General features: G+C 38.2%; 1 protein-coding gene across 1 annotated transcript; it reads left to right on the forward strand.

The window, feature by feature from the left end:
- On the forward strand, window positions 1-14,545 carry LOC127639123 (T-complex protein 1 subunit beta). The gene is made up of 16 exons (XM_052120985.1): window positions 1-87; window positions 4,618-4,692; window positions 4,776-4,841; window positions 4,919-5,030; window positions 5,217-5,293; window positions 5,375-5,487; window positions 5,571-5,773; window positions 5,912-6,012; window positions 6,108-6,235; window positions 12,788-12,891; window positions 13,163-13,282; window positions 13,392-13,520; window positions 13,596-13,699; window positions 13,892-13,991; window positions 14,115-14,256; window positions 14,373-14,545. Exons 1-16 carry the CDS (start codon window positions 85-87, stop codon window positions 14,401-14,403), a joined length of 1,608 nt encoding a protein of 535 aa, XP_051976945.1. The 5' UTR covers window positions 1-84; the 3' UTR covers window positions 14,404-14,545.
- Window positions 14,546-14,804: the final 259 nt, after the last annotated feature.

Genomic DNA, 14,804 nt, shown 5'->3' on the forward strand with positions numbered 1-14,804 from the left:
AGCGGAAGCGGTGTGTTAGTCGCGCGCTTTAGTGACGGAGCTCTTCCTGTCGCGTGCGATTCCTCGGCACACCCAATAATCATCATGGTAAGCGATTGAAATCATGAAATTATTACTTATTAAACATGTAACCAAACGAAGGCACCGAAATTATTTTATAGAGACATTTAGATTGGGTTTATATGGAAAATGTGATCCTGTTTTGTTATTGTACACTATTTAAGCTTCAGAGTGATTCTGCAGCACATGCGTGAGAGACTAACAATAAAACACCGATGCACGTGTTTCAAATAATCAATTATCTTTATTAAGAGTTCATCTTACTTTAAGGAGCGTTATAAGAGTGCACTTGGTAGTGTTTGTGTCAGTAAGTGAAGTACGCGCTCGTGTGAGTGTGTCTGTTAGCGGCTAATGCGTCATTGTGTGACAGTCAGTCTGTTCAATTCATTTTAAACAGATTTAATGAGTTTATAAAATTGTTTATTAATGCTCTGTCCACTGGCAGCAGATATTACAATGTGCATTAGCTAGATGTGAATATGTCAGTTTATTGCCGTTATCCGACTGCTGTAATGGAGTTTCTAGTGTTTTCTACGGGAGGAGTGTCTCAATCTGTGTGTCCGAAATCGCCCCCTATTCACTATATAGTGCACTATTTTGGGTGTCGGCCATTTTGTAGTTGTGTCCGAATTTCATTCTCTACTTTTGTTCATTCATTCTTACCCACAATGCACTATAATTTCGAGTGTACATTTGATGTACACTGGACAACGGTAAATTGTCCATAATCCACCGCGTAGAAGTACAAGCTGGTAGTTTATATCCTTCACTCCATTGTTTTATTTCATGCTGAATGTATTAAATTACTTGATTAAAATAACATATAGAGACGTAAATCATAAAGGTACATTTTAAATTTAGTTTTTAATTGTATTTATACATAATTTTGCCATCAAGCTGAAGAATTATTTTAGTATATAATTCACTGATATTATATTATTTTAACTCAGGAGACTGCACACAGTAGAAATGATAATTCTGTGGATGATTTAAATATCCGGTTTTAACATCCAGATTATGGTCAGATGAGGGGGCTGTGCACCCAGAAACGCTACCAAGCTTGTATTGGAGTTTAAAGAGAAGTATAGCAAATAAATCCAATAATGTACATATGATAAAATGGGTTTACTCTTTATATTAACATATATATTTAAAATGACAAACAGAATGAAGATTTATTGTTTTAATAAATCAGTTTATGAGAATAACAAGTAAGACCCAAGTATATAAAAATGTCATATGTGACGTTGTTTCTGCGACAGCCCCAGATCTCCGATGCTCGGTGTATATGTCAGCTTCCAAATTCACTCACTCATTTCATTCACTCACTGCTGAGATATAGTGCACTAACTACCATTCACTATATAGGAAATGGAGAATGATTTCGTACACAGCTCTTGCGCGCAGACATGCACTCACACACGTACTCGCACTCCTAGATACACGCATGCAATCACACACTCACTCGGTCACGCATACTCTAAAGGTGCGTACACACTGCCAGCAACATCGCGCGCGACAGCGACTCAATACCATTCATTTTCAATGCAAGCACAGCGACTTCCGGCGACACGAGCTGTCGCGACCATTGGCGCTAGGTGTGGGCGTGTCCAGCGACAAAGTTGAGAAAAGTTCAGGCGCGTACACACTGCCAGCGACTTTGTCGCTGCAAGTCGCCAGTGGCTGGCGGTGAAGTCGCTAGTGGGTGTTCCCACTACTGGTTGCCTAGTAACGTTTATAAATGACATTCACGGATGCTATTCCATTGCTGTTGACAGCGATCTCGTTTCTTGCCACTAAAAACAAACATTTTGGAGGGAAAAGACTAAATAGAAATGGAATCAGTACATAAAATGCTTTATATCAACGATGAATGAGAAACAAGGCGTGCTGTTTGCCATAGCGGCTGTTTATCTCCGGCGAAAATGCAAATGCCGGTCTGTCTGGGTCCATAAAATCCCTGCGATCTCAGATACACCTTTCCACGCAGTATTTTTCTTAAAAATGCCCTTGTACGTGGGAAGAGACATATCATAGTGCACTGTGAAATTTCTAACAGCGAGAATTAGCCTTCCATCCATCTTTCCGTTACGCGTGTCCAGACGTGTGAACGCAGCTTCGTACATTTGTTAATATACAGCACAGTGCAAAGACCTGCTGTTTGTTAAAGGCATCAAATCATAGTTGTGAAATATGACTTAAGATATTATTATTAGTAAATCAATTGTTAGTTTTTTCATTTTGATTATAAATACTTTATATAAAATTTAATGATTATAGTAATGTTAAAATTTATTCAAAATCTAACAACTGGTCGTAGTTTAATAAGAACAAAAATTAAATATTATACAATTCTAATATAGTTCACAATATAACCATTAAAAGTGTTAATGCAAATTTAAACAAAAAATCTTATGTAAATGTTATTTATAAATATTCAAATGATTCAATTTAATGATATACAGGTGAAACTCGAAAAATTAGAATATCGTGCAAAAGTTCATTAATTTCAGTAATTCAACTTAAAAGGTGAAACTAATATATTATATAGACTCATTAGAAGCAAAGTAAGATATTTCAAGCCTTTATTTGATATAATTTTGATGATTATGGCTTACAGCTTATGAAAACCCCAAATTCAGAATCTCAGAAAATTAGAATATTACATGAAATCAATAAAAAAGGATTTTAAATACAGAAATGTCGGCCCTCTGAAAAGTATAATCATGCATATGTACTCAGTACTTGGTTTGGGCCCCTTTTGCATTAATTAGTGCCTCAATGCGGCGTGGCATGGATGCTATCAGCCTGTGGCACTGCTGAGGTGTTATGGAAGACCAAGATGCTTCAATAGCGGCCTTCAGCTCTTCTGCATTGTTTGGTCTCATGTCTCTTATCTTTCTCTTGGCAATGCCCCATAGATTCTCTATGGGGTTCAGGTCAGGCGAGTTTGCTGGCCAATCAAGCACAGTAATACCATGGTCATTGAACCAGGTTTTGGTACTTTTGGCAGTGTGGGCAGGTGCCAAGTCCTGCTGGAAAATGAAGTCAGCATCTCCATAAAGCTTGTCTGCTGAAGGAAGCATGAAGTGCTCTAAAATGTCGAGGTAGACTGCTGCGTTGACTCTGGACTTAATAAAGCACAGTGGACCAACACCAGCTGATGACATGGCTCCCCAAACCAACATAGACTGTGGAAACTTCACACTGGACTTCAAGCATCTTGGATTGTGTGCCTCTCCATTCTTCCTCCAGACACTGGGACCTTGGTTTCCAAATGAGATGCAAAATTTGCTCTCATCAGAAAAGAGGACTTTGGACCACTGAGCAACAGACCAGTTCTTTTTTTCTTTAGCCCAGGTAAGACGTTTGACATTTGAAGCCCATGTCCAGGACCCGTCTGTGTGTGGTGGCTCTTGATGCAGTAACTCCAGCTTCAGTCCACTCCTTGTGAAGCTCCCCCACACATTTGAATGGCCTTTTCCTGACAATCCTCTCCAGACTACGGTCATCCCTGCTGCTTGTGCACGTTTTTCTTCCACACTTTTCCCTTCCACTTAACTTTCTATTAATGTGCTTTGATACAGCACTTTGAGAACATCCAACTTCTTTTGCAATTACCTTTTGAGGCTTTCTCTCCTTGTGGAGGGTGTCAATGATGGTTTTCTGCACAACTGTCAGGTCAGCAGTCTTCCCCATGATTGTGAATTCAACTGAACCAGACTGAGAGACCATTTAAAGGCTCAGGAACCCTTTGCAGGTGTTTAGCTGATTAGAGTGTGACACTTTGAGCCTACAATACTGAACCTTTTCACAATATTCTAATTTTCTGAGATTCTGAATTTGGGGTTTTCATAAGCTGTAAGCCATAATCATCAAAATTATATCAAATAAAGGCTTGAAATATCTTACTTTGCTTCTAATGAGTCTATATAATATATTAGTTTCACCTTTTAAGTTGAATTATTGAAATGAATGAACTTTTGCACGATATTCTAATTTTTCGAGTTTCACCTGTAGTAATGGATATTTATCTATAATTTGTCTAACATTTTTCATTAATATAACACTTGTAAATTGTAAATATTATCATTTATAATTTGTAACATAACCATTATAAATATGTATAAAAGTTTTACATTGTTTAACTGTCATATAATTAAAAAGTGTGTTTTAATGAACAAGTTAATACTTGTTTATTATTAGAATAAATTAATTCTAATTACATTTAATGAATATTGAAATAACTGTTTAACTTTGTCATAAGTTAAAATTATATTAATTAGTAATAATTTCTAATCATTCAATTTAATGTTTGAAAATGATAATTCTGTTTCTAAGAAGTTTAACAGTTAATAAACAACAACAATAATAATAATGTATTGTAAATGTAATAGTAATATAACATTATAAATATGTAAAATTATTTTTAAATCTGATTTAATATGGTGTCATTACATTTAAATTGATAATAAGAATTATTGATAATAAGAGTAATGTTGGTGTGGATGGGGATCATGTAAGTGTGAGTAATGATCAGTTGATGTGATCTGACAGGCGTCTTTATCAATGGCCCCCGTCAACATCTTCAGACATGGAGCAGATGAGGAGAAAGCAGAGACCGCTCGCCTCGTGAGTGCACATCATTAATCGATACACGTGATTATTAATCATCTTTAATTGGCTGATTGATTTCAGTGGATGTTTTATTGCAGTCTTCATTCATCGGTGCCATAGCGATTGGAGATCTGGTGAAAAGCACTCTGGGACCTAAAGGAATGGTATGAATCACCTCCAGATGTACATAAACTGCTCTAATCTCTGACTGCGAGATCGTTATTGTTCACTGTCTGTACAGGACAAGATCCTAATGGGTGGTGGAAGAGAGGGGAGCGTCACTGTGACGAATGATGGAGCCACTATCCTGAAAGCCATCGGTGTGGATAATCCTGCTGCCAAAGTGCTCGTGGGTCAGTACACAAGTCATTTCGTCAAGGGTAATGAACGCTCGGGACTGATGTTAATCAGCTCTTCTATCTGTCAAACTATTGTAAATATTGTTCATTTTGAACACTGTTGTCTTTGCCATGAATATAGCCATTGGAGCTGATATGGCATCAAAAATATAAATAAATAATCATCTCTTATGTTTTCAGACATGTCTAAAGTTCAGGATGATGAAGTTGGTGATGGAACGACATCTGTGACTGTGCTGGCTGCTGAACTGCTCAGGGTACACACACGTGTGATATATTGTGGATATGGATGCAGTTTTATGTGTGTTATTGATGATTGTGTACTGATTGTGCTGTAGGAAGCAGAGCTCCTGATTGCCAAGAAGATTCATCCTCAGATCATCATCTCTGGATGGAGGAAAGCCACTCAAGCTGCTCGAGAAGCCCTCAAAGCTGCAGCTGTGGATCATGGGTGAATATCACTGGCTTGTTTTTTAAATTATTATAACAGGCCACTTGAACTGAAACATGCCTTCTGCACATGTGCGTCTGCAGAAATGACGAGGATAAGTTCCAGGAGGATTTGCTGAACATCTCCCGCACCACTCTGTCATCTAAACTCCTGACCCATCACAAAGATCACTTCGCTAAACTAGCAGTGCAAGCTGTGATGAGACTGAAGGGTTCTGGAAATCTGGAGGCCATTCATGTCATCAAGAAACTGGGAGGCAGTCTCACCGACTCATACCTGGATGAAGGTAATTAGATCCATTATATTTTCTGCACTCCACTTTAAAACACCACTACAGAACTGTTTCCCACAATACACCAGTTATTCACTGACGCACCCTGATTGAGATGCTGTGTGTGCTCATGGTAATAACAGTGTTTAACAGGGTTTCTGCTGGATAAGAAGGTCGGTGTGAATCAGCCCAAGAGAATTGAGAATGCCAACATCCTCATCGCAAACACTGGCATGGACACTGATAAAATCAAGGTACTGAACACAGAAGTGACAGTGTGTTAGACGAGTTGATGTGGTGGTGGTGGTGGTGGTGGTGGTGATGATGATGATGAGGACGGTGTGTGCAGATCTTCGGCTCTAGGGTTCGTGTGGACTCCACAGCTAAGGTGGCGGAGATAGAGTCTGCAGAGAAAGAGAAGATGAAGGAGAAGGTGGAGCGCATCCTTAAACATGGCATCAACTGCTTCATCAACAGGTGCTGATGAATTAACATTTCTATGAAATAAATTCTGTTTGATGTGCAGAAAAAGAAGTCTATTTTCAGGGCCATTAAGATTTTTTTGCATTGAGAGATAATTTTAATGACCGTTAAACACTTTTTACCTCAATGCCATTACTGTAGTGAGTATTTGTGTGTGTGTATGTGTATATATATTTTACATGGCCCAATGATTTTTGAAATTGCAGAATCCAGGCATAAAAACAGAAATAACAATTAAACTCGGAAATGTCACGGAATTTGACGTATTTGAGATCAATTTAATGTATAAATGACAATTAAATGAATATCGTGATATGTCCTCGTGTGATGATTAAACCAATAAAGTTTGAGTTTTAATTAATCAAATTGGTTTTGCTGAGTTGCGTGCTTCCACAGTAAGTGAACGTGATGTTTACACATTAAATGCATAATCACATGCGCTCTGTGTGTGTTTGAACGACAAAGAGCAGATCACTTTATTCACTGACAAGTGCATAGCTCATCAGACTATATATTTATTAGGGCTGTCGATTTAATTCAGTGCGATTAATTGTATTAAAAATAATGCGTTAAAATTTACGCAATTAATCGCAATGCCCCCGGATTGTAATAAGGAAGCTTCCTGAGCAGGGTTTCTGCGGGGCATTAAAAGTCATTAAATGGATTTTACGAAAATTAAGGCCTTAAATAGCATGCTATTCCTATGCATGCTATTTAAGGCCTTAATTTTCGTAAATTTTCAGGCATTACAAATTTTAGATAGTTTTGAAAAAATTATAATACCAATTTATTTTGAATATAGCCTTCACAATTAATAACTTTGATTTGCTGTCGCAAAATATGTACATTGGTGTGATAAACACGCGGATCCGTTTTGGTAATTACCTCCGGCCGGTCCAAAATTGACATAACGCTGAATGTTTGGACAGTGGCGGACTGGGACCTGGAGGAGTTAGAACAGACAACGTAAATTTTGTAAAGTTGCAAAGAAATGGGTAAGTTCAAAAGTGGCTAGAAGACAAAGAATTTAGGACATGGTTACACGGTTGGTTGTCAACATGGAGCCGTTAAATCTCATATGCAGTCCGATTGCCACAAATCGGCTGTAAAAGGCAGACAATTAACTATCTCAAGTTACTTCACCGTGACCAACTAAGTAACCTCATCAGCAACTACTACTACCACCACAACTGCTGCTGTAGTGACCTCCACTTCCTGCGTAGCCAGTACCGAAGGAAAATCGATCGACCTTTTGAGCAGCGTTTGGTTCGAATGCGACGCTGCAGGCAGAGGTGCAGGTAGTGTTGTCAAAAGTACCGGTACTTCTGTACCAAGTTGATACTAAAATAAATGTTACGGAACCAGTGTTTCTGCAGTACCGGTAGTACCGAGCACCGAATCTACCCGGTACCAGCGCACAGTATGACTGACACACACAAGACAGCTTTAAAATGCTCACAGGCTTATTTTGAATTCGTGCTCTGTTACTACTTGTACACTGAAAAGGACAATGAATCAAATTAAAATCGTGACATTCCCTAGTATGATTTATTAAACCGATTGTAGGAGCCAAATGAAATGATTGTTCAAGCCACTAGATGGCAGTGTGCACTAGTGGTGTGGGTGTGGTCACCTGTTAATTTAGCTTGGTATTTAAACTTCCCATGGGTTGTATCTGGTGACAGGTGGCGGGAACATATGGTTCTTACCATAGAGCCACATAAAGCAATGTGTTACACTCTCTCTCTATATATATCAAAGTGTCTGAAATGGATATTGATGTGTGGACATTGTTTATTCCAAACTACGCGTAAAGAACATCTTACCATCTGGCCCTGGCTTATAGGAAAAAGCCACTACACCGATAAAGGCTGCAATCTTACTGTGGAAGAGATGTGTACGTTAAATAAATCCAACCTCTCATCCACTAGAAACTCCACAAATATTGAGAATCATTCACGTTGTATGAGATGACAAAGCAGATCACTTATCCATTGTGAATCATGTAAAATATATATTTATATAATTAAAATCACAGCATCTGCGCTCTAATCTCAGCTCAGCTTTATTTATATCGCATTTAAAACAACAATTAACCAAAGTGCGTCACAGTAATACAATATATAACATAACATTTCAAAATGACCACAAACACCAGTAATGTAAAATGCAAACACCCCAAAACTGTGTCCTACATTTCATTCGTTATACTTAAATGCCAATATAGAAAGATGATATTTCAGCCGTGACTTAAAAGTCTTCAATGATCACACTGCGCAGTGTCGCAAACTGTTTACTGGTATCTGTACCGACTACTGAAATGTTGGTACTGTGACAACACTAGGTGCAGGCAGACGTTTCAGACACCAGAGCTTGCAGCAACAATCATACGCATCAAAAGAAGGTGTTTCTGAGTTGTTCCAGGGAATGTTTCCTGATTCGCAAATAGCCAAATCTTTCACATGTGGAAAGGACAAAACCAGCTACATTTTAAAATGTGGACTTGCCCCATACTTCAGAAATAAACAGATTTCTGCGATTAACAATGCAGGACAATTGTGAAATTCTGGCTTCTGTAGCTTCAGCCAGGACCATATACAGGATCTACCTTAATGAAGAGAGAAGCAAGAGAGAGGGTGCCATGCGTGGACTTAAGAGAAAAGCTTTGGAAGATGAGCTGGAAGAACTGAAAAAGAAAAGGGAGGTGTTTATGGACATGTGCGCCAGCCTTCAGAATGATGTCGATCTAATACTATGAGGAGATACCAGGACAAATTAAATGAATTGAAAATTGTTGAGTCAGAGTTTGAACTAAGTGAGCGAACTAAGGCACATGGATTAATTCTCATTTACACAAAGTTAAAATTGTGTAATTTCTGTAGAACTTGAATTTTGCATACATTAAGTTCCAGCCTTAAAAAGCTGAGTTTTTAAAAAGAAGGCTGTTTTTTTAAAAAGAAAGCTGAGTTTTTTCCTTCACTGTCCAGACTGATAGAATTTGTGGTTATAGTTGGAGGTCACGTGTATTTGATTTACAATTTACAGAAACATGTTTCATGTGAAACGTGCGTACTCAAGGTAGGGAAGGGAAGGTAGGGAATTGCCCCAAGTGAAGGAGTTCAAGTACCTCAGGGTCTTGTTCATGAGTGAGGGGACAAGGGAGCGGGAGGTTGGCCGGAGAATCGGGGCAGCGGGGGCGGTATCCCTAGGGAGGTGTTTCAGGCATGTCCAGCTGCCAGAGATTACATCTCCACACTGGCCTGGGAACGCCTTGGGGTCCCCCAGTCAGAGCTGGTTAATGTGGCTCGAGATAGGGAAGTTTGGGGCCCCCTGCTGGAGCAGCTGCCCCCGCGACCAGACTTCGGATAAGCGGTTGAAGATGGATGGACAAACAGAAACAATGGCTTTTTCCAGTCATGGCCTGATTTTTCAGTATGCCTATAGCATTCAATATCTAGTTGATTGGTACTATGTTAAATTAAATTTGAAATATCTGCAAATACATTTTTATATTTTAAGCTGTCTCCTGAGCCATTTCTAATTCAGTTCAGAGTGATTGTTTATTTAAATTATGTAGATTGTCTCAAATATCCAAGATTATCATCATTGCATCATTATCAATTTGAATGGTTACAATTGGGACATGGGCTTTTTAAAAATGTATCGTTTGTGTATATATATGTGTGTGTATATATAATATACATGTACAGTAATATACATATACACACTTGGTTGGTCATGGGTCATGTATGTATATTACTGTACATGTATAGTAATATACATACATGACCCATGACCAACCAAGTGTGTATATGTATATTACTGTACATGTATAGTAATATACATATACACACTTGGTTGGTCATGGGTCATGTATGGCATTACAAATTTTAAAATTGGCATTAAAAAGCATTAAATTAGATTTGATGATACCTGCAGAAACCCTGCTGAGAAATGCAAGCTTGTAGTACCACCTGTTTACTCCAGAGGGCAGTAATCAAATTTTCAGCTGTGTGGCCACGCGCAGTTTATACAGTGAAGAAAACAACCATTCGGCAGACAGGACAACACAAACATGCGTTACGTTCTTGCGTTCAAAACACTTGGAGCGCAAATGCCAACTAAGGGATCTCAAGATGTGTTTAAAGATTGAGTATTAAACTATATTTAACATGAGACAGTGACATTTTATGTTTATGATGCATAATATAAATCTGATTGACAAATTCACTTGTGAAATGGATTGCTGTGAACTGTGTGCCAAAGATTGGCTTTTATTCAATAATATGGTAGTAAACAGTACATTGTATTCTAAAGCCGTTTTTTGTATTGTCTTATCAGTGATTAACTCTTCTGCCACAAGAACGTTATGCATTTTAATTATCTGAATATTTTTATATGATATAATTTTTAAATGTTTAAAGTTAACCATGTATAATTATTTCATCATTATATATTGAATTATTGTTATGTGAGGGGCTTTCAAGAAATATTTGTATATGCAATTAATTAATCATGACACTGTGTAATTAATTAGATTGACAGCCCTAATATTTATATTATTAATCATATTTAATCATAAAATTATAGCATTTAGTGGTTAAATAAGCATATTAGCCCATATAGCAAAAAGCTTTTTTTGGAGGTGAGAAGTGAATTTGTCAAACACCTGGTTTTCTACCAAAATAAAAGCTCTGTTTAACTAAATGTGTGAAATTGAACAACTGGGACTGAAATAAATTAATATTCAAAGTAGTACAATAATAATAATAATAATAAAAATAATACATTTATATTTAAGTAATCTCACAAGACTTTCATTAAAACGGTGATGCTCTACTGTGCAGCTCTTTATTTGACAAAATAATCAAACAAAACAAAATCCAATGTGTCTTGAAATGTGCCGTATTGAAGATTATTTGATCAAAATAATGCAGTGGTATGCTGAAAAGTAATTGTTCTGTTCTCATTTGATGTATTCTATGAATTATGAATATTTAGTTTTTTTTGATGATGTAAAAATGTAATTAAAATGTTAAAACTCAGAATCTAAGGAAAACAAAATTCAGGTGGAAAAAAACTAAATCGTGCTAATATTACGGCTGTTGGTTGACGTGTTAATTTAGTCTAATTAAAAAAAAAAAACTGCAATGACTCATTACTCGTACAAATAATCTATAATTTAAGTTAATATTTTTCTACCTTCTTGAAATTCTAAAAGTTTACTATTATCTTGACACACTGAAATTTTGGCTGAAATAAAAAAACAAAAGGCCAAAAAATACAGTGACCGAAACGGTCACATGATGCGCTGTTGCAGAGGTCTCGGAGCAGTTCACGTGTATCATAGCAGCAGAGTGCTGCCGTTTCAAACAATCACGCAAATCCAAATATTTGTAAGCCCAAGTTATTATACAAATGGAAAAACATAAAAGGAAATCACAGCGTTTCACCAGGAACACTGTAAAGTGTTAAACACACACTGACAGGTGTTCCACTGAAATAAAAGCTGACAGAAACGCACATTACTATTGAATAAATCAAACTGAATGCTAAATATAATTGTAAGAATTATTCAGTAGTATATTACAATCAAGAACTTGACAAAAAATGCAATGTATCCTACTGAATTGGGTTTAAAACAGTAAGTGAAGTTAATTTACAAAAGTGTTTTACTCTAATATATGAAGGTCAATCATGCTTTTAGGTTATATTATGTAGCATTTTATATGGGTGCATGTGAATAACAACTTGATATTCTTATTAGTATTCTCTAGTGTTTAGTGGGAAAATGTGGGAAATATGCTTTATAGATTAAATTTTTATATATATATTTTGTATCCCCTTATCTCCCCAATTTGGAGTGCTCAATTCTCACTACTTAGTAGGTCCTCGACTCATTGTGCATGACACCGCAGAGACTCACAGCATGTGGAGGCTCATGCTACTCTCCATGATCCACACACAACTCACCACACGCCCCATTGAGAGAACCACTAATCACCACCACGAGGAGGTTACCGCATGTTACTACCCTCAGTAGCAACCGGGACAATTTGATTGCTTAGGAGACATTGCTGGAGTCACGCAACACACCCTGGATTCAAACTTGCGACTCCAGGGGTGGTATTATTATTTATAGATTTTAACTTCATGCTTTAACACCAACAGTGGCTAAAGTGATGCTTCCTCTGAAAACCAAAAAAAATCACTTCTTAGCCATTTCACTGCTAATATATCATTATCGAGGTGAATATCAGATATTGTCAATAGGCTGAAAAATATCGAGATATAATATTTGCAGCCACATGATCACCCAGCCCTACTCGGAATACATTACAGCAATGAGAAATTGGGGAGAAAACCAGCTGAAGTGTCATGGAAATGATGTCACAGTGCAGCAAATCCTCAGTTTTAAATAATTTGTATTTTTTTTTTTACATTGAAAAGGAGTCATTTACTAAAATGATTAATTCATTGCTTAATGTCTCATGGTGTCATGTGAATGTTGAACATTGATGATAGTGATTTATTTGTAATCCTCAGGCAGCTGATCTATAATTATCCTGAGCAGCTGTTTGCCTCGGCTGGTGTGATGGCCATTGAACATGCTGACTTTGTTGGCGTGGAGCGTTTGGCTTTGGTCACAGGTGTGTTTCTACAAAAATCATGTTCTGATGAGCTCTTCACAAGCTGCTGGACTGAACGCAGCAGAATGGAACAGAGTTCAGGGCTCTTGAGACCCGTTTCTCAAAGTGTGAGCTAAAGATGCATGTGTACATTGACCAAAATTTACATTCAGCGCGGACCGAATGCAAGAGAGGTTCCTGTGTGAAAGATGACCATTGGTCTCATTTAATGGATGGGTGTTTTTTTTTTAGCATGTTTAGAACTGATTCGTGTTGATGTGATTTCCTGCAGGAGGTGAGATCACATCCACTTTTGATCACCCGGAGTTGGTGAAGCTGGGTCACTGTAAACTCATCGAGGAGGTGATGATCGGAGAAGACACTCTCATTCACTTCTCTGGAGTGGACATGGGTAAATATCACCTCACCTTATCTATCTGATTCTTCTTAAAGACAAAATGTCTCAACTCATGTATTTTACCTACATTTGTGTGTGACATTTTTTTGTAATTTGTGTAAAGGTGAGGCATGCACTATCATCCTGCGCGGAGCGACGCAGCAGATTCTGGACGAGGCAGAGCGTTCTCTTCACGACGCGCTGTGCGTGCTTGCTCAAACTGTTAAAGAGCCACGTACTGTCTACGGCGGAGGTCAGTGAATGCTCGTGTCACACGCTCCTCTGTGACAGATCTGATGGCAGAAATCAAAATCTCTGTTTGTTGCAGGATGTTCTGAGATGCTGATGGCGAAAGTCGTGACCGATCTGGCTAACAGAACCCCAGGCAAAGAGGCCGTTGCCATGGAGTCGTTCGCTAAAGCACTGACCATGGTGAATGTCATGCATGCTAGTGCTGCAGTAATAAGCATGTTGTGTTTGATGCATTATTACCTTGAATGACTCAAGTGTGACTGATACACAACAGACTTTATTCAAACAGTGAAGATTCTCTCCTAGGAGTGTCTGGTCAGACTTTGTGTAGTTGTGTTTCTGTGATTAACACAGTTGTTGTGTGTGTTGCAGCTGCCCATCATCATCGCAGATAATGCAGGATATGACAGTGCAGAGCTGGTGTCTCAACTGAGAGCTGCTCACCAGGACAACAAGAGCACCTTCGGCCTGGGTGAGGTTCACCAACACTACATTACACATCACAGCCTCTGGATTAGCTAGTGATGGATCAAGCTCGCTTTCAGTAAATTCACTGAAGCATTGCAGCTGTGACCTTTGACCTGTGTGTTGCCAGACATGACTCAGGGCAGTATCGGTGACATGGCGGCTCTGGGCATCACAGAGAGCTTCCAGGTGAAGAGACAGGTGCTGTTGAGTGCTGCCGAGGCCGCAGAGATGATCCTGAGAGTGGACAACATCATCAAAGCTGCTCCCAGGTAACACCAGACGTCATGTTCGGACAGAAATGACACTCGTGTTGTCATAGCTTTATGTGAAAAATAGACCAAAAGTAGGTTGGCTCTGTTTGATGTGCATGTTGTTTGTTTTTCAGGAAACGTGTTCCCGATCATCACCCCTGTTAAACACAAATGCACAGTGTATTTATTAGCATGAACATCCATCTCTGATGGCTCTTTACGGTGTAGTTTTTGTGTAGTCTCTTGTCTCTGTTCACAGGATGACAGTTTGATCTTTTGTTTACCCAATAAAAATGTTACAGACTCATGCAGGTGTTGTTTCTTTATTGTGTTGCTGCAACTACAGCAAGAGGTCTCTCTTGAGAAAAACTGGACTTTTATTAGTATTTGACTTGCAAAATCTGACAACATGAAGATGACGTATCTGTAAAGTTTCTGTTTGCTGAGGGTTAAATCAAACAGTACCTGTAAAGCGGTCAAAACAACCTGAAATCTGCCCAAAATCACATTCAAAGCTTAAACATTGATGTCAGTTCAACTCTAAAGTGTTGTTTTATCATGTTATT

This window comes from Xyrauchen texanus, chromosome 47 (genome assembly GCF_025860055.1).
Source record: "Xyrauchen texanus isolate HMW12.3.18 chromosome 47, RBS_HiC_50CHRs, whole genome shotgun sequence".
Lineage (NCBI taxonomy): Eukaryota > Metazoa > Chordata > Actinopteri > Cypriniformes > Catostomidae > Xyrauchen > Xyrauchen texanus.

Excerpts from the sequence above, each read along its gene's own strand:
- LOC127639123 (XM_052120985.1), top strand. Across the intron at positions 4,693-4,775 it reads AAGCAGAGACCGCTCGCCTC|TCTTCATTCATCGGTGCCAT; the intron begins GTGAGTGCACAT and ends GTTTTATTGCAG. Across the intron at positions 5,294-5,374 it reads TGGCTGCTGAACTGCTCAGG|GAAGCAGAGCTCCTGATTGC; the intron begins GTACACACACGT and ends ATTGTGCTGTAG.